This window comes from Barbus barbus, assembly GCF_936440315.1.
Source record: "Barbus barbus genome assembly, chromosome: 42".
NCBI classification, from domain to species: Eukaryota; Metazoa; Chordata; class Actinopteri; order Cypriniformes; family Cyprinidae; genus Barbus; species Barbus barbus.
The window spans coordinates 25,074,231-25,101,702 of record NC_136720.1 but is presented as its reverse complement, the minus strand read 5'-3'; the positions used below and the strand labels follow the sequence as shown (position 1 = coordinate 25,101,702).

The window sequence follows — 27,472 nt, the reverse complement described above, 5'->3', positions numbered from 1 at the left end:
ACAGGATCAGTATTTTTGAAAAAGAAACATCTAAAAGCAATATGACCATCCCAAATAACTCAATATCAGGCATTGCATTTGAGCATGAAACTAAATACTGGTAATATGCAGCGCATTCAGCTGCATGTAAATAAAATGTTAATATCGCAACGCATCCTATATTAGATTAATCAGATATGTAGCTAACCCAGACATCACTACGTGACTTCAAAGCTCTCTTCTCTTGAACCGCATATGCTCTTGCAAGCTAAACAATCAGAGCTCAGGGTGCCGCCCAAACTGCTGCTATAACCAATCAGATTTTTTTTTTCCCACGATCATCGTTTTCATGATCGCTCATCGCTGTCACGGCCAAGTACTCGAGTACTCGATCGCTGTTGCACAAGACTGAACTCTCACTTAAGATTTAAAGTGAATGCACTCCGCCGCTGAACATCTGACATTAAAAATGAATATGCGAGTGTCACTTTTTATCAGCGCTGAATAAAATATTAATCTGAGGAGCCGGTAAGATGACAGCTGGCTGTGTTAATGTGTGTGTCTTACTGAAAGCCCTGCATGTTGTGTGCCCTCAGCAGACTGTAGAAGTTGATATGCGAGTGCTCTGCGGTCTGCGTCGTCTCCTCTTTGCCCTCTCGGATCATCGTTCGCTTCAGCAAACTCGAGCATTTCAGAGCCAGTTCAAGAGCGTCCATCCAACAGCGGCCTGCACACATGACACAAGGTTTATAATGACTGATGCTGCAGTAACACACAGTGCTCTTTCTGTAAGTAACTTCTGTGTGTTTGTGTCTCACCGTCTGATTCTGAAGCTGCTCTGAAGATCAGGTGGCTGCTGGGTAACGGCTGAGTGATGGAGCCCACGGCTTCTCCTTTAGGACCCTGAGACACAAACATGAACATCATAAACACTTCATCCACACCAAAAAGCGAATATAAGTAATATTAAACATTTGATGAATATTAAAAAGCCCATATTGCACATATTCTTATTTTTTTATTATTTTATTTTTTGTTATTTTTATTACTGTTTTTATACATTTTATTTTAAAATATATATTTATTTAATTGTATTTAATACACACAGTTTAACCGACGTTTTAATAAAGAAATTAATACTTTTATTCAGTGAGGATGAATTAAATTGATCAAAAGTGACACTAAAGACATAACTTTCCAAAGATTAATTCATTCATAAATAAATAAATGCTGTTCTTTTGAACCTTCTATTAAATTATTTCTGAAGAATCCTGTAAATATATTTATAAAAAATTATAATAAAAATATTTTAATATAAAATATGAAATATCAAAACATTAAAATATTGTTTTATTATAAAAAAGTATTTTATAAAAAATTATATTAAAAACATAAAACATTAAAAAGTTTCAATAATAAAATACAAATATTAAAATATTATCATTTAAACTTTCTATTCAGTTCTTTCTGAAGAATCCTGAAAAAAAGTTTCCAAAAATGTTATAATATATTATAATATAAACAATTTAATATAAAAATGCATGAAACATTAAAAATATTAACATTTTATTTTTTTATAATAAAAACATTTTAATATAAAATTAGAAAAAAAACAAAAACATTATAAACTCAATAATACAATTTTCAATAATACAAATTTTAAAATGTATATTTTAAAACTTTATTAAATTATTTCTATAGAATCCTAAAAAAGTTGTGTTGTATATATCTATTTTATTTTTATATTATATTCAATATTAATTTTATATTTTTATTATGTATTAAATATACAAATAATATTACTAATTATTTTTTTTATTATGCATTTAACACATTTGTTTTTTAGAACTTTTAATATATCTCAGGGTTCCCACTCTAAGCCAAATGTCAAATTCCCTGACTTTTCCCTGACTTTCATTGACTAAAAAGCTGAATTTCCATGACCTATAATGAACAGAAAAACAGGCCGCTGTTGTGCCGAGCACTTTTTTTGATTTTACCCGTTACCTAGCCTAACTAACATAAAGTTCAAACAAATTGCAAGTAATAGCAAAATTAAATATATAGCACAAAGATAGAAATGAAATTCAAGGTAGGTACAGAAATAGTAAAAGTAAAAACAGAATGGTGAAATTATGCTACGTGAATGAAACAAACAGCGGACTGAATGAGACTCTCTGATACCTTTATGGAACAGTGATACAGCGTTTCCTTGGTTACGCTGTAAACCAGCAGTGCTGTGCGTATTAACACTCATTTAATGTGAGGTAAGATGTACGCCATGTAAAGTTTTCTGAAAACAGCCAGTTCCCCTCAGAAACACATTCATATAAAATCCAATAGGATTCCTCTATTTTGCGCATCGTGAACAGTGATCTTGTTCTGCCTGATATGGTACTTTCTCCTCTTTGCTTCCGTCTTCAGTGTCTCTGGCCTCTGTTAATGGCCGTTTACAGACTAATTATAATAATAACTGAATATTTACATACAAATGGCATTTGGGAAAATGATTGCAGTGCATTTTGTGTGCACAGAACAGAAGATGCTCTAATTAAAAAAAAAAAAAATTGCCAGTCGAACGGATGCATGTACTCCACTGTAAAAATTAAATATAGATTAATCATGGTTAAAGCTACAAAGTTACTTGCCAAGACGGGTATTTTTATACTTTTGTATGCATTTGCCCATTCAGGCACAAGAAAGACGCAGAGAGAGATGTCGTGCGTGTCAGAGACGCGGCTATAAAATTCCCTGACTTTCAATGTCTGGAATAAACCTTTTAAAATTCCATGATATTCCAGAAATTCCATGACCCGTGGGAACCCTGATATCTACTTTTTATTTAATTTTGAATTAGGACCCCCAAATAATTAGAACTCCTTTAAAAACCTCATAATGCAAATAATGAAAATCCAAAAATGTTCATCTTAATCTGAATGGCTCCGGCTGAGTTTACGGTGTACCTTGACGGCCCAGATGGACTGTTCAAGCGGGTGGAAGAGCTTGAAGCAGAAGCCGTCCTTCTTGGAGGGTCTCTCGATGAGCTCGCAGGCGTTGAGCAGGACGGTCCCGACCCACTGGCCATTCTTATTGGTCTTATAGATGAGCAGGACCCCTGGCTTCAGCACACACCACAGCTTGGTCCAGCTCTTCAGCGTGCCTCGGATCTGAAAGAGAAAAAGAGACTTGTACAGGACTGGACGTTTGATTGCTTGATCCAAAGCTAAGATCGATTTAACCTCCTTTCCTCCAGACCCTGTAGCTCTTTTTTCACATATTATCATCAATGTGAGTATTACTGTGATTATTAGCAAAAGTTGTTTACCCCTGCAGTGACAGAAAGACTGACAAGTGCCGTTCACTTTTTAATCATGCTTTCGTCTCTTTGGATTTACTACCAAAACTTCATGCATAGGTCAGCTCTGGATGCACTTCAACAGATTTAATTGAAAAATGAGACAATTTTGAGACCATTTATGCAGAGATGTGCATTAAATGGACATGCATTATAAAGCATGCATTATTATTCAGTAAGAATAAACACATTTCAATGGCAAACCTTGAGCCAGTCGGCCATGACAATGACAGACGGATCAGTGATGGTACTGAGCAGCTCTTTAGTGGCGCGTTTCTTCTCTTCTCTGTAGTTCTTCTTTTGAACCTGAACAGACATGCATGCAAAACATCACATTATTAGTCATTATCATTAGTAATCAGAATGCATATATAAAAAATGCACTGAAAGCCTGTATTGATTAATTAATGAGTGTAGCTGTACCTTGAGAGACTCCTTCTTAGTAAGTTTGTTTCCAGACGCTGATACGTCTTTATCTGAGCCATTATAGAGCTTGGTTTCCGACTGCAAAACCAACATAAGGGTTAGTCATTTATAAGGGATCATGTACATTATGATATTATGAGCTGAGCCTTAGGTTGGCCTAAATTAATGTGGCATAATCCATACATATACATACATTATTTATACATACACACACACGCACAAATAAATATAAAATATACATTTTTTTTTATTAATTAATTAATTGATTAAAAGTATTCAAACAGAAAATTTATTTTATATATTACAAATATTAAACTGTGTTTGTGTGTGTGTGTGTGTGTGTGTGTGTATATATATATATATATATATATATATATATATATATATATATATATATATATTAATAATATATAAATATAATATAATATATAATAATATATAAATATAATATAATATATAATAATATATAAATATAATATAATATATAAATTATTTAATATGTAATTATTATTATTAATATATAATAATTAAATATTAAACATTAGCATTAAATATTAATAAAAAAAACTTACATTTAACTACAACATTTCTCAATTTATATTTTGTTTTCATATTGTTTTAACTGAATTAAAAATTAATAAAAAACAATGCAGACATATAAAAAAAAAACACTAATGTAAATGATAAAGCACAACAAAATTACTAAAACTTTAAGTTAATAAATAGATAAAATATACATACATACATAAGGGTTATTAATGTTAAAACTGAAAATAAAATTAAAACCAGAACAAAAAATACATTTCTGTAACTTGAAATAAAATAAACAATAACTTGTATTTCAGATATATACATATTAAATAAAAATATATATAAATATCTAAAATATATAACAATAAAAATTAAATATTAAACATTTTTAATAATAAATATTAATAAAAAAAACGTATTTCAGCTATATTCAGCCACAACATTTCTCTTCTTTTTTTTAGTTTTAGTAAAACTGAATTAAAAATTAATAAAAATGATGCAGACATATATTAAAAAAATGACAAAAACATAATGACATTACTTGAAATAAATACTAAGTATAACAAAAAATACAATTTAATACAAAATACAGTTTAATAACTAACAAGAAGCATGTACAGTCTGAACATTTTCTCAGTTCACCTTCCAGGTGGGTCTGAACTTTTAATGTTTAATTTCACACCGCAGCTTTTCAAAGCAGATTAGTTGAAATATCTCTATGTGAACGTGGGTTAATTAGCCTTTTGAAAGCGCTCTGACGCTCGTGTTTGACAGCTCTGTGATTTGGGATTTATTCTGGATTTCGAGTGCGTCTTCTCTTATGGTCTGTCTGGATGTAACAGCACATCAATGACGTCCAAAACCCACCAGAGTGACTCACGCAAACCTGTGACGCAACGAGACGCGGTGACAGACCGACTGAGATTTAGCGTTTATGTGCGGTCACGAATCTGGCTTTATTTGGCCCAGACTAGCTGTATCAATGCTGCCAGTGTGGGATGCTAACTGGGTTATTTCTGAGGCACTGCTAATCAGCACTCGCCCCTCCTGCTATCCCTTCACCTCTGAGACGCTCTTGACTATGTATAATTAATAAACACAGGCTGATGACCGCTGGAGGACCTGGTGACCCGTATCGATCCGATTCCAGCCCCAGAGGATCATGGGTAGGGAGGATAAACAGGAGTGTGAGTTTACCTTGCTCTTGGATATGGAGTGTGAGGAGTCTTCTTTCAGAGGCAGGATTTCGTCTTTGCCACGATCAAAACCTGCAAACACAAGACATTATGATTCAGCTCCACAGGTTAGGCTGATATTTAGCCTTTATCTGAGAATAACAGATGTGAACAACACAAATCATCATGTTTATAATGTATGTGCATATATTGCTATAATCAGTGTGTGCTAGAGCCCCCCCCCCACTTACTGTATTAATGTCATTAATATCATCAATATACTTCTCATAAAATAATACTCATATTTAGAGTTTTTATTATATTTTTCATTTTAATTGAAATTTTAAAGTATTAGTCATTTTGTTGTGTTTTTTTGCCATTTTTATTTATTTATTTTTAATAAATGTGTTTATTTGTCCCAAAATAATTTTTTATACTTGAAAAACATGAACTGAAATATAATAAATAGTTTTAATGTCAGTTTCAGTTTTAGTTAATTATAATAACCCTGATGCCCAGTAATCTAAAAAAATTGACAAAAACATAATAATAATCATAATAATAATAATATATAGTAATAAAGCAAATTTTATTTTAACTAGTTGCCAGGGCAATAGTTCTCATTTTAGTTTCATTTGAAGTACTAAAATTACTAAAAATAAAAATTTAAATTAATAAAAACTATAAACATCTTAATAAAAAAACTAATAAAATGACAAAATAACACAACAAAATTACTAAAACTAAGTAATTAAGTAACTTTAAAATTAAACTGTAAAATAAAATAAAAAACTGATTCAAAATATTAATAAAAACTGTAATAGTATCTCAATGATACTAAATAACACTGCTGTACATATAAAAAATATGTATTAAAAAAAAAATCCCTTTCTGTGTAAAATTCATCACCAAATAAGGTTGAATATGTCATGCTATGTTATGATGCAATAAAAAGAAATAGAAACAAATATTAGTGATAATACATATACACACACAAATATACATGAAGGATTCTCATGATACCAACACCAGTGAAATTTCACAATTCTTGATATCATCCACAAGTCTAATGATTCATGAGAGGTTGCTTACACGTTGCTAATATAAAACAAGTGTCAGCGCAGAAAATGCAATAAATAGTGGTTTATTTATTTATTTAACACCATATCAGAATCAAAGGCTATAATCATGGCAAATGTAATTATATAATACAATTAATTATATACAATAATGTATATATATATTTTTTTTAAATATATACAATAATTTAAAAATATTATCTTTACCAGCAAAAACAAAGCAACAAAACAAAAATAAATACATAAAAATAACAACAATATATTTAGTTTGGTAAGTAGTGGTACTTTCAGAGACACTTCAGTATTTTATCAGCTACACCTGCTCCATATTCATCAACTCTGGTCTGTGTCATCAGAAAACCTGTATTTTCAAAGTTAAATCTACTCTCAGGTATAAATTCTGATCCCAGAGTGGCTTTCAGAGTCTGCTTCTTTCAAGAGCCGAGGCTGATTTCAGATGGAGCAGAATCTGGGATTATTTCAGTCCCGCGACCCTGAGAAAATATCTGTGTGACTGAGTGCCGTGAGTCAGAGATTCACAACAGCTGGAACACACACACACACACACACACACACACACACACACACACACACACACATTGGTTTTTGTGGTTTATGGGGACTCTCCATAGGCGTAATGGTTTTTATACTGAACAAACTGTGTGTGCTATTGCCCTACACCAACCCAACACCTAAACTTAGCCCTCACAGGAGACTTTGTGCATTTTTAGATTTTCAAAAAAACACCATTTAGTATGTTTTTTAAGCCTTTTGAATTACGGGGACATAGGCAGTGTCCTCATAAACCACCTTCATATTATAATACCTCTGTCATACCCATGTCATTATACAAATTTGTGTCCTCATAAACCACATAAACACACACACACACGCGCGCGCACACACACGCACACACACGCACACACACACACACACGCACACACACGCACGCACACACACACACGCACGCACACACACTCACACTCACACACACACTCACACACACACTCACACGCACACTCACACGCACACACTCACTCGCACACTCGCACACTCGCACACACACACACACACTCACACACACACACGCACACACACACACACTCACACACGCACACTTGCACACTCGCACACACTCGCACACTCACACACTCACACACACACACACACACACACTCACACACTCACACACGCGCACGCGCGCGCACACACACACACACACACACACACACACACACACACACGCCACTGCATCTGATCTCTGAACAACACAAACTGCTCCTAAACCTGAAAATAACAGGTGTAAACAATATATATAAATATAACTGAAATATAGCTGAAATAAACTAATTTTATACTTTTTTCAGTTTATGTTTATTGCAAGTATATGTGTTTGTGTTTTAATAACTCACTGTGCTGTGATGGGAGAACGGACGTGTCTCATATCTAAGGCCTTGAGGAAAGTATAACACTTCATCATTAGCAAAAAACTAAAAGAGTTTCATTAGATAAGGCCAAGGACGATCCGTCAATGTCACTCTGTCAAGACTAGTGAGTTTCTCAGACAAGTATAGCACAACTGTCACTTTATATAACATCTCTACTCGACAGAGTCATTGTCTCGGCTTTGTCTAGCTGGAGTGGAAGAAAAAAGTTTACAAGTTAACAAAAATTATGATTGAAGACCCCATAAAACAGCTTAATAAATGTAGATTTCTATGTTGGTCTACTGACATTTTGACTTTTCTAGGATGGGCGGGATGAATCACAAACCTTTTTATAAAGTGCTATTTGTTATTTAAAGGCATTCCCGGTCCAGAAAGCAGTTTTATTAGACAAAACAGTGCATACGTCCCTGCAGAACATGTATATTTTTGGTGTGTTTTCCCCTGAAGAGAAAGACTGCAACATTTTAAATGCGTAAAAAATGATTTTTCGAAGATGTAAATATAACAAAGTTGGAGTATGTTTTATAAGGAAATATTATTTAGGTCTTTTACTTAAAAATTTCACAATTCAATGTGTTATTTGCTGTTTATTTGTGAAATTCACTAGCAATTTCTGAGCTAGAAATTCCTTCAAAGTAAATACGGTAATTGTTTTTTTCAGTATATCTGCTAAAAAGACCCACTGACAACTTTAATAACAGCAGGCGACTCTTTCCTGCTATATGAATCACGTAAGAGACTTTAATAAAGGAAAATTGTGCTTTTTTTTTTTTTTGACAGAATGGGACTGTTTTCAAGTCTCTTCATCAAGTCTCAAGATTATAGCATTATAGTCTCACCTGATGTTTTTGGATCAAGTGAACTGCGGATGTAAATGACGACCCATCGATCGGGTAATCAAGTCTATTGTTTCCCGTTTCTCCACCATAAACCGGACCAAGCATTGTGTTCATCTCGGAACAACAAGCCACTTCAAGAGCTCTTAAACATGTTAATCATACGCAGAAAAATCCACATGTCCTCAACCTGATGAGAGCATCAGCATAACTCGTCTATTAGCATATTAGCGACCTATTCTGCGCTGCATAAATCTGCATTAACCATGCTTTCATTTAACAACAGGCTCAAGAGTATCAGGATGTTTACTTCAAAATCTGACTGGAACTGGAAAAACTATCCTATTGATAAAAGTGAAAACACACACACACACACAGCATCCTAAATAGTATTCGAAAATAGTATGTGCCAAAGATTCCCGGATGGTCGATTAGATTAGAACTACAAACATGTATAAAAAGTGTTAAAAAACTACAAACATGGCAGATATGCGTGACCGACGGACAGGTAGAGAAAGGGGTTTGAGTGATAAATAATCAATATCTAACCTGATGAAAAAATATTTATTTAATGTTATCCGCAGCAACATCGTGAACTTTTATAATGATATGTTTGGTCATAAACTTTTAAATGCATCATCATTATGCAAACACATGAGCAGAGATCTCGGCATGATGTGGCTCCAATACGGTAGGATGATGTTAACTGTCACAAGATGATTGACAGGGCAGTTTAAACAGTTACAGGACGTAACTAAGCAACAGAGCGCCCGTTAAAGAAGCAGCTATGACGAAGTAGTATGTCCCAAATCTCGACTACTCTTTTGCTACATACTCAAAAGAATGTACTTTTCCTTCACAAAAAGAGTACATACTTTTAGGGCATAGTATAAGTAGGCGAATTGGGACGCAGCAACACTTTTTATGAGTGAGATTCAAGAGTAATGTTCAATCTCTGACTTCATGTCTCTCCTTAAAACCAAAAACAAGCATGATCGACCTTTAAATTCCTCCTCCCTGTCAGTTTAGATTTATTCATAAAACACATCTCTAAAACTCAATACATTTACAATGCATTTAAAAATGCACAACTGCACTTCTGATGGAAGTCTAAAATACAGTTGTTTTTTTTACCAAAACAAATCATTTGTAATTGTTCTGATAACGGATATGAAGAACAGATTAATCATTTGTTTTATTCCATTTTCTCAAATGACTATAAAAATCATTAGACTACAAAAAAAGTTGAATATTTATTTAATAATGATATTCATATTAATTTTTGTAGTAATTTATAATAATACAATTATTTTATTAAATTACAAATCATTAGACTACAACAAAAAAAAACCTTGTGTTATGAATATTTAATAATAACATTAATAATGATTTTTATTGTAGTATAATTAATTTATTATTGTGGTGTTTTAATTTACAACATGAATTGGTTTATTATAAATAAATATATTATAATATTAAATAAAAATCGTTAAACAAAAACTTGTATTATGAAAATGTTATATTATTATGTATAATAATGCAATATTTTGAAATTACCAGTCATATGTCAGTCCTCTGTTGTGTGTGTCATGTGTTCCTGCCTCTTGTGTCCATATTTGGTTTGTTTCCTGTCCTTGTTAAATGTAATCATTAGTTAATTCTTGTCCAGCCGTGTTGGTCTGATTATCCTGTGTATTTATAGTCCTGTCTGTTCAGTGTAATGTCGTCTGGTCTACTCGTTACTCCCCGGTGTTTCTGTCTGTGTCAGCCCTGCCTTGTGGTCTTCATTAAAGACTGTTATTATTTGAGTTACATCCTCGTCTGCGTGTTACTTGTTCCTCCCTGCTGTGTGCACCGTGACAATATGTCTTTGCATACTGGGATTTTTCTGCATATTAGACTGACATCCTCTAACACATCTCTGAGTCTAGATCCTTTGTAATTGTTGTCTGTCATAACAGAGAGCGAGAGGTGACACTGTGTGTTTAATAAGCCATGACGCTGTGTGAGTAATAATCCACACAAAGCAGGAGCTCACAGACAGACTGATCATCAGCCTCGGACTAAAAAGCACTGCCAGATCTCTTTCAGACAGCAGCACTGCAGACGTTCACCTGCTTATCAAACATTCAGCACACGTGCCTGCAGACGGACAGACGGACAGAGAGTCCAAGCACAGATAAAACTATCACTGCCGTGATCACTGACTCCTGTGTGTCTGCATTATATTTGAGTAATGCAAACAAAAACAACCCAGATGAGGTGATCGGGACCCCGACATGAAGCCTGAACCCTTTAAACACATGAAAGTATTGAGCATGAATGCATGTATCTGTGTTTGTCTGCGGTGAGACAGTGACGTGTGTGTGTGTGTGTGTGTGTGTGTGTGGGATATTTCCACACTCCTGCAGCGTCCTTGACTACGACAAACTGGCAGAGACGGGTGTAATTCCACCCGGTCACCCTCACGAGCTTCAGTCCATCTGAAGGGCAGAGAGCATCGTCTAGAAACAGACAAACTATCTGTTTAACACTTCATACTTCATGTGAGTGATTCTACACACTAAAACCAGACTTAAACGGCTGTGTTCGGATCATTTGGACCCGGAGAGGATTTTCATTTCTTCAAAATGCTAGTTAATGTCATCACATTGGACTAAAACCTACTGACTTTGTTGACACAGGGTATAACAACTTCCCCAAAAAACTGTGTAAAAAAGTTTTGTACTTTTTTGGGACTTTTTCCCACCTTGTTACACTGGTGGTGTAAGGCAAAAATTTGTTACAAAAAAAATTAACAAAATTTTTTGGACTTTTTTTGTTGCAATTTTTGTTGTAATCATTTTTATTTATCATTGTAATATTTTTTAATAATAACAACAACGATATTGATTTTCATCATAATATAATGTAACATAATATAAATTATTTGCTATTTTATATAATAATAATGTTATTTTTGTAATTATTAAATATTCATAATAGTTGCAATTTGGTTGTCTAATCACTAAAGAATATATAATTATTAAATAAATAAATACTAAACAACAAATAGTACTACAACTACAACTACTACTACTAATAATAATAATAATTATTATGCTATATTCTAAAATCATGTTCACACTTTTACACCCTGTTATACTTGTGGTGTTGGTCAAAAATGGATGGCCTACCAAGAAAAAAACTCATTATGCTATATTAATACCAAATATGAGCTCAAGCACCTCAGTTTTGAGTGAATATTGCCAAAATTGTGCAAAAATATTTATTTTTTCATTCAAAAACTGAGGTGCATGAGCTTAGATCAATGAGGCCTACGATCAATCATTTAAAAAAAAGAAATACAAAACCTGTGCTAAAAGAAAGAATACAAGGTGACAAAAAGATTGAATCCAAGATTTGCTAATAATATAGCATAAAAAGAGATTTTACAAGCACTATTTAAAAGGCTGGTCATTTTTACCTGGGAACATGAAATTTGGTAAAGGATTTTCAGAACAGCACAGAGTTAAAACTCTCGTTTTTACCCTCTACACCTGACAATGTGAGCATCACAACCTCATTAATGCAGAATAAAGCACAATCGCCACGTCTTTGCAGCATGTAAGATAAATGCAGTGTTATGGCGAGTCATCCGGTCAGCGCACAGGTGTCAGGACGGGAAATGCACCTGTGTTTCTGCACACAGCGTCTATTAATATTAGTCACATATCTGTGCTTATCTGCAAGCTCATACAGTAAAGTGCAGATCCGGAGCGGCACGCTGAAAAATTAATCTGTGGGATAATAAAGCTCAGCTTGTTCCGGAAGTAAAAAATACCCTTCAAAATCAGTTTTGGTGAAAATGCATGAACCTTTAAAGACAAATCAAGTGCTCTGAGGTTTCGCAATGACATATGCTTCTGTCAACTTCATTAAACAAAAGTGTTTATTGGTTATGTGGGAGAAAGTAGCTATGTGAATTGAATATGACACAAAAACAGTTTCTTAAAAACATATTTCTGGTGTTATTGTGCATGTTACTCAAATTAAAAAAATAATAATAATAACCTTTCAACAGCATATAATTACTTGCTGCACCTACAACTTTCCTTGTCAGATGATGTCATCAAGGACACTTTTCATCATTAAATCAAATTGCAATGGATAACATTGAAGCCCTGCCCAACAGTATAACATACTAACATAATCTAGCTGTTCAAAAAAAAAAAAAAAAAAAAAAAAAAAAAAAAGAAAAAGAGTACGCACACACATATGATTTAAGAAACTCCTAAGAAATAGGTAAGCTTTTTGCAAAAAAATAAAAAAATTATAATTAAATAAAATAATTAAAAACACAAAAATAAACTTTTTTAAAATTAATTTAATTTAAGAAATTTATTTTTTTTAAATATAAAATCAGCATAAATCAACTGTGAAAACAATTACAGCTATTCAGTGGAAAAGCATGAATATGGTTAAAATATAGCGATAGTTGTGGAACAATCATTATTCAGTTAGTTAAAATTTATGAGATTAAAACAAAGTAAATTGATGATAAATATATAAACATTGTTAATGTGTATTAAAAATATATTCTATTTTTTAGTAATATGTGACCCTGGAGCACAAAAGCAGTCTTAAGTCGCTGGGGTATATTTGTAGCATTAGCCAAAAATACATTGTATGGGACAAAATTATTGATTTTTCTTTTATGCCAAAAATCATTAGGATAAGTAAAGATCATGTTCCATTAATATATTTAGTAAATTTCCTACTGTAAATATATAAAAACTTTTATATATTTACATTAACATTTTTGATTAGTAATATGCATTGCTAAGAACTTAATTTGAACAACTTTAAAGGAGATTTTCTCAATATTTAGATTTTTTTGCACCCTCAGATTCCAGATTTTCAAATAGTTGTATCTCGGCCAAATATTGTCCTATCCTAACAAACCATACATTGTACAATGGAAATACAATGGAAAGCTTATTTATTCAGCTTTCAGATGATGTATAGATCTTTTTATAGGTTTTGTTTAGTTAGGCTTATGGAAAAATGAATAAAAAATGAAAAAAGTGAGCGTTTGCTTTCGAGCTCTGCATCCACTATATCCACTATAATGACACATCGAGCTGGATGTGAGCGATACAGTATTAAATCAAAGCCATTACCCTGTGAGCGAACCCTGCTGATTTTCAAACAGGTGAACGTGACGCGCACACAAGATTTGCCTCAATGCAATGCACTCTGGGTCCATTAGCTAATATCTGCTCATTCAATTCCATTAAAATGCTAAAAAAAGGATAAGGATAATGAAAATGCTGGGTAATCGTACAGATATGAGTTTTAAAATAAAAACACTCTCTCTGAAGCATGCATGTCGGGTACATCCAGAGCATAAATAAGAGCATTTAATGCATCCCTCTCTTCTTCCAATCATAATCATGAGGGATAAATGGAGCGCAGGCCGCGCTGACATGAGTCAGATTCACTGAGAGCTGAAACTGCTCGATATCTGCAGCAGAAACATCTGCGTCCTGCTGAACAGCTCGATCTACTGAGCTTGAGCAGACGACAAAGCAAAAACAGACCTGATTTACTCTATTTCCACCCTTATGATTCCCATCAAATGAGGGTCCAGAGAACTACGGAACTGAGGACCGGTTCTTATTCGGAACATTTAGACTTTTTAAATAACACTGGAACTAAATGATTTGGTTCTTGAATGTCATTCTTCTGGTAATGTAGTTACAACACTGTAGTAAATTACTCTAAATATAAAGACAATTTATATTTATAGACAAAAATCAGTCTCAAACTGATCATTCAGTCTAATTCAGGCTGGTTGAATCGGTCCTGTTCAACAAGAAACTTCAAATAAACAGAACCATTATTGCGTACATTACTTAATTATAATACTTTATTACCCAATGCAATTAATTACCCTAATTATTACAATACATTTATAAAACATTAAATGAAATATAATTAAATAAAATATTTGTATTATTATACAAATATTAATTCAATAAGTATATATTAAAAATATATTTTAAACTATATTACCGAACATTTTTATTGGTTTTGTCTTTTTTATTATTAAATTAAAGGATAAATTATTCATTATTTAAATAATAATAAAGACGTTACGTGGAACCAACATTGTAATCATACAGGTATGTTATGAATAAGAATAAATATTCATAGAATAATATTATTAATAAAACACACAAAACCAATATATATTAATAATAATAAATATTAATACAATATTATAATATTATTAACAAAACCATGAAACCAGTATGAATTTTACAAATTTTATTTTTTTATTAATATTATTAATGAAAAAGTAGATTACTAAAATTATACATATATTTTATGTCTGTGTTATTAATATTATTATATACTGTTAATAAAAAAAAATATATTGTTTTTATAAATAATATATACTATTACAATTTTGGCTCTGCTTTAATGTTTTCATTATTCTTTTAATAATTAGCAAGTAATTTATTGTAACTACATACTCAACAATACACTAAAATAACCTTTTTGTTTACTATATTGCTGACTATATAGTTAGGATAAATTATTTACTTTTTAAATCGTAATAGTTAAATTCCTTACGATTCCCATCCACAAGAATACTGAAAAAAATTAGCATTTAATAAATAGCAAGATGTTTTATTGAAGGTTGAAATGAACATAATGCAACATAAGGACAGTGATGCACTGAATAACAGATGCTGTGAGTTAATGGAAGCACTTTAGTTTGGAGAGCCGTCCGGAGTCAAACACCCATTCAGTCGACAGCAAGCTGCCAAAACAATAAAACTTCATAGGCTGCGGCTACAGTTACCCATCCTGGCACAAATGCATTGATCGAAACTACCTGCCAAACAAATAAAACACGTAAAAGTTTCCTGAGATGGACCCACCTGGCAAGCAGACAGACAGCTCATTGTAGCCCCCAAACGAGGCGTTGCGTATGAGTTTGCGTCCGTCGGGATGAGCCGGGCGGCCCGAGATGGTTCCTCCACAGGTGGAGAACCGGCGGCGGCCCAGGATCCCATCTTGCTTCATCATGAGGGCGGCCTCACCCTGAAGAGGGTGAGGCTGAGGGGCTGCGACGGTAATTCGACGGTCACCACACACACATTCAGCTCTGCTCTACACACATACTCCACTGCCGCTAGTACTACAGCTGACCGAGCGCTCTGAAGATACACTCACGCTCTGTCTCTGTTACTCACTCCTGCTCCTCCCTCTCGCTCTACAGCCACTGTGTGTGTGTGTGAGAGAGAGAGAGCGCCGCGGCTCACATTCTTGAACGGCACTGAAAAAAAAAAAAAAGCTTTGAGCTGCGACATCACTAGACACCTGTAACGCATGTTGTTGTTATTTTTTTGAGTTTGATTCTGATCTGATTGCATTATGTTTGTGGTGAATTCTGAGCTTATTATTCATCTAAAAACAAAACAAAAAAAAACTAAACATTATTTTTGTTTTATATATTTCATTTATTGTATGTGTGTGTGTGTATATATATTTAGTTTTATTATGTGAAACATTATGTGTGTGTGTTTCACAGAAAATATAAAATAATAAAAATTATTTAAACAAAAAAACAACAGTTATCCATAACATTTAATAATACATAGTATGAATAATTTAAATAAAAATAATAAATAAATAATATTTATATATAGTATTTATCTAAGCAAAATGATGCATGACTTTTATTATTATTTTTTTTTATTTTATCTATATTTATCTATATTATCTATATTTACAGTATCTCACAGAAGTGAGTAAACCCCTCGCATTTTTGTAAATATTTTATTATATCTTTTCATGTGACAACACTGAAGAAATGACACTTTGCTACAATGTAAAGTAGTGAGTGTACAGCTTGTATAAAAGTGTAAATTGGCTGTCCCCTCAAAATAAGAACACACGGCCATTAATGTCTTTTATCCGCTGGCCACAAAAGTGAGTACACCCCTAAGTGAAAATGTCCAAATTGGGCCCAGTTAGCCATTTTCTCTACCCGGTGTCATGTGACTCGCTAGTGTTACAAGGTCTCAGGTGTGAATGGGGAGCAGGTGTGTTAAATTTGGGTGTTATCGCTCTCACTCTCTCATACTGGTCACTGGAAGTTCAACATGGCACCTCATGGCAAAGAACTCTCTGAAAAAAAGAATTGTTGCTCTACATAAAGATGGCGTAGGCTATAAGAAGATTGCCAAGACCCTGAAACTGAGCTGCAGCACGGTGGCCAAGACCATACAGCGGTTTAACAGGACAGGTTCCTCTCAGAACAGGCCTCGCCATGGTCGACCAGAGAAGTTGAGTGCACGTGCTCAGTGTCATATCCAGAGGTTGTGTTTGAGAAATAGATGTATGAGTGCTGCCAGCATTGCTGCAGAGGTTGAAGGGGTGGGGGGGTCAGCCTGTCAGTGCTCAGACCATACGCTGCACACTGCATCAAATTGGTCTGCATGGCTGTCGTCCCAGAAGGAAGCCTCTTCTAAAGAGGATGCACAAGAAAGCCCGCAAACAGTTTGCTGAAGACAAGCAGACTAAGGGCATGGATTACTGGAACCATGTCCTGTGGTCTGAGGAGACTAAGATAAACTTATTTGGTTCAGATGGTGTCAAGCGTGTGTGGCGGCAGCCAGGTGAGGAGTACAAAGACAAGTGTGTCTTGCCTAGAGTCAAGCATGGTGGTGGGAGTTTCATGGTCTGGGGCTGCATGGCACTGGGGAGCTACAGTTCATTGAGGGAACCATGAATGCCAGCATGTACTGTGACATACTGAAGCAGAGACTGGGCCGCAGGGGGTTCCAACATGATAACGACCCCAAACACACCTCCAGACGACCACTGCCTTGCTAAAGAAGCTGAGGGTAAAGGTGATGGACTGGCCAAGCATGTCTCCAGCCCTAAACCCTATTGAGCATCTGTGGGGTATCTAACATCAACCAGCTCCGTGATGTCGTCATGGAGGAGTGGAAGAGGACTCCAGTGGCAACCTGTGAAGCTCTGGTGAACTCCATGCCCAAGACGGTTAAGGCAGTCCTGGAAAATAATGGTGGCCACACAAGATATTGACAATTTGGGCCCAATTTGGACATTTTCACTTAAGGGTGTACTCCCTTTTGTGGCCAGCGGTTTAGATATTAATGGCTGTGTGTTGAGTTATTTTGAGGGGACAGCCAATTTACTATAGGGATGTAACGATTACTGGTTTGACGATAAATCATGATAAAATTCCCCACGGTAAGTATTACAGTTTCATATTTTAATTATCATTAAAACCATATTCGATTACCACGATTTGAATAACTCACGATAAATAAATACTCCCCCACCTACAATCCCTGCCGGACCCGAGACGCAAACCCACGACCTTCGGGTTACAAGTCCAACTCTCTATCCATTAGGCCACGACTGCCCCAATCTAATGTAAATCCCATTTACATTAGATATTTGAACATGCTATTAAACTGTTGTCAGTCAAGTTGTCATTTAAAATCCGAACATCATTGGTAATGTTATTGTTTTAGTGATTATGCAAACAGAAAGTCATTTTAGAATCAGAATCAATTTATTTGCTGTTTGTTGATTTTTAAATATAAAACTAAAGTGATTTATGTGTCGATACTTTTTGAACATCTCCACATTTTAACAATACCGTGATAATACTGATAACCGTGATAACTTTGGTCACTATAATCGTGATAAATTTTCATACCGTTACATCCCTACTGTTATACAAGCTGTACACTCACTACTTTACATTGTAGCAAAGTGTCATTTCTTCAGTGTTGTCACATGAAAAGATATAATAAAATATATTTACAAAAATGTGAGGGGTTTACTCACTTCTGTGAGATACTGTGTGTGTGTGTGTGTGTGTGTGTATACACACACACACACACACAGTATATAAATATGTATACATTTATTATTATTTATATACTGATATATTTTTTAAACAAAAACAATATAGTAATAATAAGTTACATATTACATATAAAATGCATATCATAAATTACCATATGAATATGAATAAATTATTAATAATGTTAATATGATGATTATTATTATATCTTAACAGCACTATAACATTTTAGAAATCAGCATAAATTAGATGCCAATACAATAAATACTATCATGATGTATAAATACTTTAAATAATGCATTTCCCATTACAGTAATAAGAATAAGACTTGTATGCATTATGGAAATGAAAATTGTCCTTAATGCGTTTAAATGCCACACAAAAAAAATATTGATGGCTTTATGCAAAATATACTTTGAACTATGCATTTAACAACCTGAGACCTCAATTAAAAGAGCGCAAAACCAGACTGAGATCTGTCTGTCTGTCTATCTATCTATCTATCTATCTATCTCTTTATCTATCTATCTATCCATCTATCGATCTATCAATCCATCTGCCTTTCTATTAACACATGAATAAGGTTTTGTCAGATTCACTTTATGACTGTTTGTGAATCATTTCATGTGTCCATGACTCAGATCTGATTTTCTCTTTCTGTCTCGGTCTCTCAGCTCGCTCACAGAGAATGCTTTATGAAGGACACTGAATCTCAAAAACACACACATAAACACACACACATACACACGCCTGCTTCTCTAACAGCGCTCGTGAAAACAGAATCAAGCCATTGGCATCTCTGGATACAGACACACATCCAACCTGATCACACTATGAACTGCTAAATCTGACACTGCAAAGGCTTCTGGGAGAAGCTGGAGCTGCGTGAAGATGCAGCTCTCATGAAAACTCAGATAGGACTTACAGTAACTAGGATCGTTACAAAGCCAAATCAAACAGCACTGACTTAAAGTAACAGACAAGAAACATCACATGCTGAAGTTTAAGCTTACATCAGCAAACAGGACTAATTAAATACACATATGCATAATGGCCAAAATCTGCATAATGCATTCAGTGATGCAATGGAAATCACAGTACTGGGAATCAACTTAACTATGAGTGCTTGTACCATGCAATAGCAGTAAGCAAAACAGCACTAACAAGCAATGCATCTCCAAAGGAGCGTTTAGTCGCAGTAGGATCCAAAGGGAAAACTGATTTCCTTCAAGTCAATTTAGAAGCTGTTTGTTTGGAGTGAAATGTCAACAAGTAACTCACAGGAGGAGGCCTGCAGACCGCTGGGACTTCTAGTGAAGCGCTGCCTGTTTCTTGGTACGGCTTGTACTGTAATTTCAGCCTGTTTTTGGTCAATGAACTGGAGAAGAGCTCCAGAGGAGTCAAACGAAAGGTTAAAGAAGTTCAAGCAGCTTTTAAACACTCCAGATTCCTCTTTTCTCCATCCAATCGGAATTCACATCGGGCGTTGTAACCAATCGGAGCGTTCCTCCCGGGCTCTGCTGATGTCACTCTGAAGTTGCTAGGCAACAGCCTCACCAAAAAGAAGCAGATGAGACTGCAGGATGGCTGTGAATGATGCCCTCATTAACATAAGTAATTAAGATGCGATGGCGGATGTATAATTCAAAGCCTACTGCTCATTATCCTGTGCTGAATGGAAGTTATGCTTCATTTATGAAGCATTTAACAACCTGAGACCTCGATTAAAAGAGCGCAAAACCAGACTGAGATCTGTCTGTCTGTCTCTTTATCTATCTATCCATTTATCGATCTATCAATCCATCTGCCTTTCTATCCATCTGTCTATCTGTCTGTCTATCATCTAAATCTGTCTGTCTGTCTATCATCTATCTATCCATCTATCGATCTGCCTTTCTATCCATCTATCTATCTCTATCTATCCATCCATAGGAGTCAGTTTGGGATAATTTGGCTGTTTAATTGTTTACTGGACTCCAGCCATCTGGTCTTGTGCCCATCAGGAGAGTCTTTAAGGGCTGATTGTGTCTCTGAATGAAGTAATACTAGTGACGTGCCAGCGGCTAATTTCAGCGGGTATCACTGCTGGTAATCTGTAAAGCCACCGAGCACACTCAAACACGGCAGGCGACGTTCCAGCAGCCAAAGATGGGTGGGAAACATGCCCACTTTAGCTGTGAGCCGTAAGCTTCGCGCTGATGACGGCAGTGGAGACAGGGGTCTGTTTATCTGCTGCGGATGGACAGACACACACACACACACATACACACAAACTATATGGAAAAACACCTGAGGTCAACAGCATGTTAATCTTTCCATAAAAAGCCATCCGATGTTTGCTTTGTACTCAAGCGAAGTTCCTTTAATTCCTTTGTCTCTCGTTCTAAACTTCATTCATAGAAACCAGTGTTATTTATCCTTTGTTTCCTTCTCATAAACAAGTGTTCACTGTTCATTCGCTCAGTTTTCTGTGCTTCATCCCTAGCAACAGTATCTCAGAGTGTGTTTGTAGTAACCTAAACAGGTGTGGGTATTCAGTTACGGTTTGAACTGTTTCCCACTCAACTAAATGAGTAACCCATCAGGTTAAACTGAACTAGAGTGGTTAATGATCCAGACCATTGTATTGTTCACAAAGATGATTCTGTAACTAGTGGCTGACTACACTGAAAAACAAAAAATGCTGAGAAAATGCTAGTAAATTTCACAAGTAATCACAAAGAATTGGCATGTAACACAAATTAAAGATGTAGAAAGACTGAAATAGTGTTTCCTTGTAAAACATATTCCAATAAATGGAAAATAATTGTTCTACTGTGTAGTTTACCCAGCTGACGATGATAATGAATGACGACCAGTTAAAGTTTAGACACACATGGCAATTTGTTTCACATGATCTTAAAAGCATAATAATGTAATATAAATAATTTATTATTATATGTTAAATAATTTATTATATCTAAAATATAAAAAATAAAACTAAACTAAATTGCTTTAAATTCTCTACTTTAGGCATCACAACATTATAATGTATAGTATGAAAAATTTATATTTTATAATTTGAGATTTGATATAGATTAGATTTTTAAAATATTAAATTATTCATGTTTAGCATTAAAGATTCCCATTAAGTGAGCCTTAGATGAGAACAAAGATAATCAAAATTTCTAAATAGCATGCAATGTAATATCAAACGTAATATAAACAATAAGTGGTCCGTATTAAAATTCTATATGATTTTATCTATATAATTAAAAAACAAAGCACTAAAAACTACAATTAATCATTTTAAATAGTATAAGTAATGCTAGTCATCACAATATTATAAAAAATTAATTATATTTGAGATTTGCTACAGATTACATCTAATAATGTTATTATATTTTTAGTGTTAAGTGTTAAAAATTTACTTTAGATGACAGCAAAGTTTATGGTAACACTTCAATTTAAGGACCAGTTCTCACTATTAACTAGTTGTTTATTTGCATGCATATTTCTAGCATTTTGGCTGTTTATTAGTACTTATAAAACACATATTAATGCCTTATTCTGCATGACCGTATTTTAGATCCCTTAATCTCTACTCCATACCAAAACTTAACAACTAGTTTACTAACTACTAATAAGCAGCAAATTAGGATTTTGTTTAAGGAAAACAAGATCAGGCACAGTAATGTTAAATCAGCTGATACATGCAATATCAATACTTATGAATGAAAAAAACGTACTCTAATATCAGCTCAATGGTATCGTACATTGATTAAAAAAGTTTTTTTTATATAAATTGTGGCTTATGAATTTATTTACAAAAACAATGTGAATACTGTTTAACAAGCATCCCAAGAAGTACCTGATGAAGTTGGTTGAAGAAGCTCAAATATAAGACTCAAAGTGAGTGATAAAATAAGCAAAAGCAGCAGATAAGATGCTTTCAGACACAATACGCTCAAGACCTGCACTAAAGGTGGGCTTTGGAAGCCTTATGCAACCTGGCTATGAGCCTGGATTAGCAGCCTAACGAATAAGCTTAAATGAGTCAGAGTACATTTAACGCTACTAAACAAACCGCCCAAACAACCTAAGAAACCCATCTCAAGTCATCTTCTAAGCTGAATACTCCCCTTTAGGAAACTACTTGTAATGATACACAAAACAACCACAATTTTCCACTTTAACGAGCAGATTTACCAATGCCCAATGAAACTATGCTTGAATTCTGTTCTCACCAGGTACTATTGCAAGCGTAGGAGGACACAACATTCTCATCTAATTATACTAAATACGCACTAACTAAACATTAGAGCACTAGTCTAAGTACTTGCCTTGTGTGCAAGAAGATTAATTAATCAATTAACCGCCACACTCATGCATTCAGGAGTTTTACGTCCAACCTTCTCCATTCACAAACATTCATTAGCCCACAAAACCACCATGATATTCCCAAACAGAGGACGATATGTGAAAGGCATGCTCACACCCGTCCTCCCTTATGCAAATGACCAAGCATCTGATTGGCTGGTATGACGGAACATGTAGGTAAAGCAGCTTCTGATTGGCTGAGCTGCACACTATGCGTTTTAACCTCATTTGCTGTATGTAATCCATGTTAAATCCACACCTGCTCTCGTCTCAAACAATGCAAGGAGGCTAGTAAAGAGGATTTGTGCACATATCGTTTGCCGTACTGATGCTATTCCGGGTGCATTCTCACCGGGAGAAATCTGCGGCGCGTCTCGTGTCGGGTTGCCGCTGCTGGCACTGAATAATTGAGTGAAACGTGGCCCACATCTGCAAGATGAACTCGCAAAGACACTTTCTATTATACATCTCTGAGCTACAGAACACGCCCAAAAGGAGTGTTTCATCCCAGACTAAAAAGAAAGGGTGAATGTGCATTCAAAGTGATGGAGAGGGGAAATTGCTGTTGCTATGGAGACCTGGCAAGATGCGAGAGGTCCGATGGCTTTGAAAGGTTTTGGCTAGCAGCGGTTTTGTGGAGAAGAGATCGCGTGTGTCAGCATCTAGCCTTGCAGAGCAACTGAAAACAAGTCTCAAAACATGAGCGATTAAATCAGGGACCACGACGAGCTCTAAAAACAGCAATGTGGTGCATTTAATCAGATTAAAATCATCATGATAAAATCCTCAGAAAACTTTAATAACTGCAGTGTAGCGATGTGAGCCTGGTGTGTGTGTGTGTGTGTATGTATCACAGGTGGTTGTAAATATGACACAGGGATATTATGATATCACATGGACACTTTACATAACATCACAATATTGAACTTTGACTGTACATGACTGTCAGGGTTTAGGCACCTTTTGACCTGCATCACTTTACTAATTAACTAGACTTTGGATGTCTAAAGTCTAAAATTATATTGGAAAAAACGTATCAATACATAATTATTAATAATTAACAATTACTGAAATAATGTACATATACACACACACACACACACACACTCACAATTATTGATAATAAACAGCTATTCAAATTATATACATTCATACACATACACAATATATAACAATGATAAAAAAGATTATAAATTATTATATCAAACTAATCAATTATATCTATTAAGCTACATATGTATAATTATATTAGTGCTGTCAAATGATTAATCGCATCCAAAAATAAAACTTTTTTGTTTGCAAAATATGTGTATATTTATTCTGTATATATAAATACACACACACAGTAAATATTTTTAAAATATTTACATGCATATATATATATTCTTATATTTTATATTATATCTAAACATATTTAACATATAACATAACATGTTTTTCATAAATATATGCATGCATACGTTTGTATTTATATAAACATATATAATAAATATACACAGTATACACATATATATTATGTAAACAAAAAAACTGCATTAAATTATTTATATACACACACAAACATTATTAACTATAATCGATACATAATTATTGATATAATTATTGAAATTTATAATTTAAATTAAATTGATAAATAAAACAGTTAAAATATTTAAAATAATATAGTATATGCTTGATTATAGAGATTGCTTGATTGTATGCCAGTCTCAGTCACTGTAATTAATAGATTAACATAATAATATAAAAACGTCTGCTGACTTTAATGGGGGCAATGAATGAAACACTCAAAAAGCAATATCTAATTTAAAATAATTCAAAGAAAATTGATTCACTACAGAAAATGTGTGACCTTTCCAAATTGCACTTTTAAGATTGCTGTATAGTCTTCCATGCATGTGGGAACCCAGGGCAGTCGCATTCTTGATAACTAGAAGCAAAACAATGAAAGATTGCACACAATCCTCGACAAACTCTGTTCTGGTCTGATTTCGTGACACTTCAGCCGCCTCTAGTGGTGAAACTGGTCACCGTGTCAGCACTCAACTCAAAATCAATCCTATTTACGTTCTTAATAACTGCTTCTGAACACATTGCACCTGATTTAATAGTAGTAGTAGTATAATTTTATTTAATGACATGTCAGCATCTTAGGCTATGTTCATGGCAAAAACAATTAAAAAAATACAAGTATAACAAATACAATAAAAATCAGCAAACAAACACAAGTTATTTTACACAAGATTTTTTGCTCCTCAATTATTATTTAAAGACGAGTGTTGTTTACCTTCCAGCTCAATCTAATAACATTTCCCACCTCTCAAACCACATTTCTGCTGATGTAAGCTGATGTAAACTGCACAGGTCTGGGATCAGATTTCACCTTCATGTAGATTTGGCCTTTAAAGCGTTACGGCCACACAGCCTGCAGGCCATAGAGGCTTGTGGAGATCTGCTGCTGATCTCTTACCGTGGCTGTAGCTGACGCCCGGGCTGAGGGAGGGGCTTGTGAGCAGGTCTTTACTGGGCGTGTGCAGCCCCGCCTCCTTCCCACGCTGACTCATCCTTCCCGGGGTCTGAAGCGCTGCATCGTCACCAGGCATTAAGGCAGCTGTGGAACAGAAGATGAATAAACAGAAGACATTCATGAAACAACTGATGCCGAATCTGATTTTAAAGGGTCATGAAACCCCAGACTACTTTTACAGTAGTGTTTGTGTTGCACATCAAAGAAGACAATAGCTATGTTTCCATCCAAAGATTTGAATTCAATTTATGTGCAAAACTGGAACATCACATAAATTGAAATATTTGTGAATAAAGCACCGTTTCCATCCAACGAGTCCAAGAGAACAAAAACGTCGCTTCCTGATAAACTGGCACTAAATATCATTAAGAAAACTAGGAGAAGCCACTTAATATAATAATTAATAATAAATTACTCGCACCTCAGAGCGAGCAGGTGAAACACGATGAGGTGGATGCCTGCTGTTTGGGAACGCAGTCGTGTAAGACAATTACACAGAAATACTTTGACAACAGACTTTGCTCAGGCAGAATGACCATAACAACATATACATGCTTTGACTTTTTCGATGCACATGGAGGAATTTATTCAGTAAATGTGTTTCCATTTTAGTTTATTTATGCACATTTTTCTTATCGGATAAAAATAAATAAGTTTTTTTTTAATTTATGCACATCTTGGCGTTTCCATCCAGCGTTTTTTTTTTATGCGATATTACAAAATGCGCATAAAAATAACAGCTAATGTTAGCATCTGATAATTTTAACAGTTGGAGAAAACTGGTTAATTTTAAGCTTTTTTGCAGTATTTTCATCTTCCGGGTTTAAAATCTACATCGTGTTGACGTCACAATTTGTGACGTGGAAAAGGACTATAGTACACTGATGACTGCGTGTCCTTATCCTATGAGAAGACGTTTCTCTTAATTATTCACAACAGCATGTGTTGATTTGCTATAACAGACGCTTCAGACTGTGAGACGCGTACATTAACTGTGTGAAACATTCAAGTGGTTTTATTTGATTTTATACAACATTTTATTTTTCATTACATTTTTTTATTTTATTTACAGAATGTTAAAAAGAGTCCCTTCTATAAAAACCTTTAACTCTAATGTGTCAACAAAATGAAACAAGAATTTTGAACCTGGCTTTATCCAATGTTCAGATTAATTTTCTAGAATGTATAAAAATTAGTATGTGGGTCAAAGACGAGACGTCCCAATTTGATTTTATATACATAGAAGTAAAGTATCTACTGTTTCAAATAACTTTTGTGAAAATAAAATGTCAAAATATGGGTGAAATAATAATCGTCATTCAGCATAACAGAAATATTCATGTAAAAATGTAACATACTTATTAAAATACACAAAACCATGCTGTCAATTAACAAAATTTTATTAAATTTTAAATTAGATGACAAATGGGTTAAACCTATAGTGGTCTGAAGGATATATTTGTAAAGATTTAAAATGACGATTAATTAGTATTTTGGGGAGCTGCAATGCGATCCTTAAGAGTCTTGTAATGTTATCCAATGACTCTTGCTCTAAAGATATCTGACAAGATTTATTGTTATTTAAACTATTGTTACACAAGATGACATTTTAGTGGGTGTCATCTATAAATCATGGTAAAAATTTATAATAGTGTTTATTTTTGCCCAGAAAAAAATCATTTAAAAAGAACATTCTGATGAGTGAATAATTCTAATAAACTTTTATTGATTTGATACTTAAATCCCTTTTCATCTTTAACCCACATATGTAATTAGATAATGCATCATTTGCTTATTGCACATAACATTTCAGAAAACTCGTAATACAAAAAATATTTGCAATTCTTAATATAATTCAT

General features: G+C 34.1%; 1 protein-coding gene across 7 annotated transcripts in view; it reads right to left on the bottom strand.

Moving 5' to 3' along the window:
- The window catches only part of osbpl8 (oxysterol binding protein-like 8), an 80,630-nt gene that overhangs the window by 16,609 nt on the left and 36,549 nt on the right, over positions 1-27,472 (bottom strand). For 5 of the 7 annotated variants that reach the window (XM_079403876.1, XM_079403877.1, XM_079403882.1 and 2 more), the window contains 7 exons: positions 25,557-25,697; positions 5,489-5,559; positions 3,758-3,838; positions 3,539-3,640; positions 2,943-3,146; positions 798-882; positions 547-706 (listed from right to left, as the gene is read on the bottom strand). In XM_079403876.1, coding sequence (XP_079260002.1) covers positions 547-706; positions 798-882; positions 2,943-3,146; positions 3,539-3,640; positions 3,758-3,838; positions 5,489-5,559; positions 25,557-25,697 — 844 coding nt within the window. Of the gene's footprint in view, positions 1-546; positions 707-797; positions 883-2,942; positions 3,147-3,538; positions 3,641-3,757; positions 3,839-5,488; positions 5,560-15,761; positions 16,160-25,556; positions 25,698-27,472 lie in introns of those variants that run through there. The other 2 variants (XM_079403881.1, XM_079403878.1) reach the window with 2 other exon arrangements.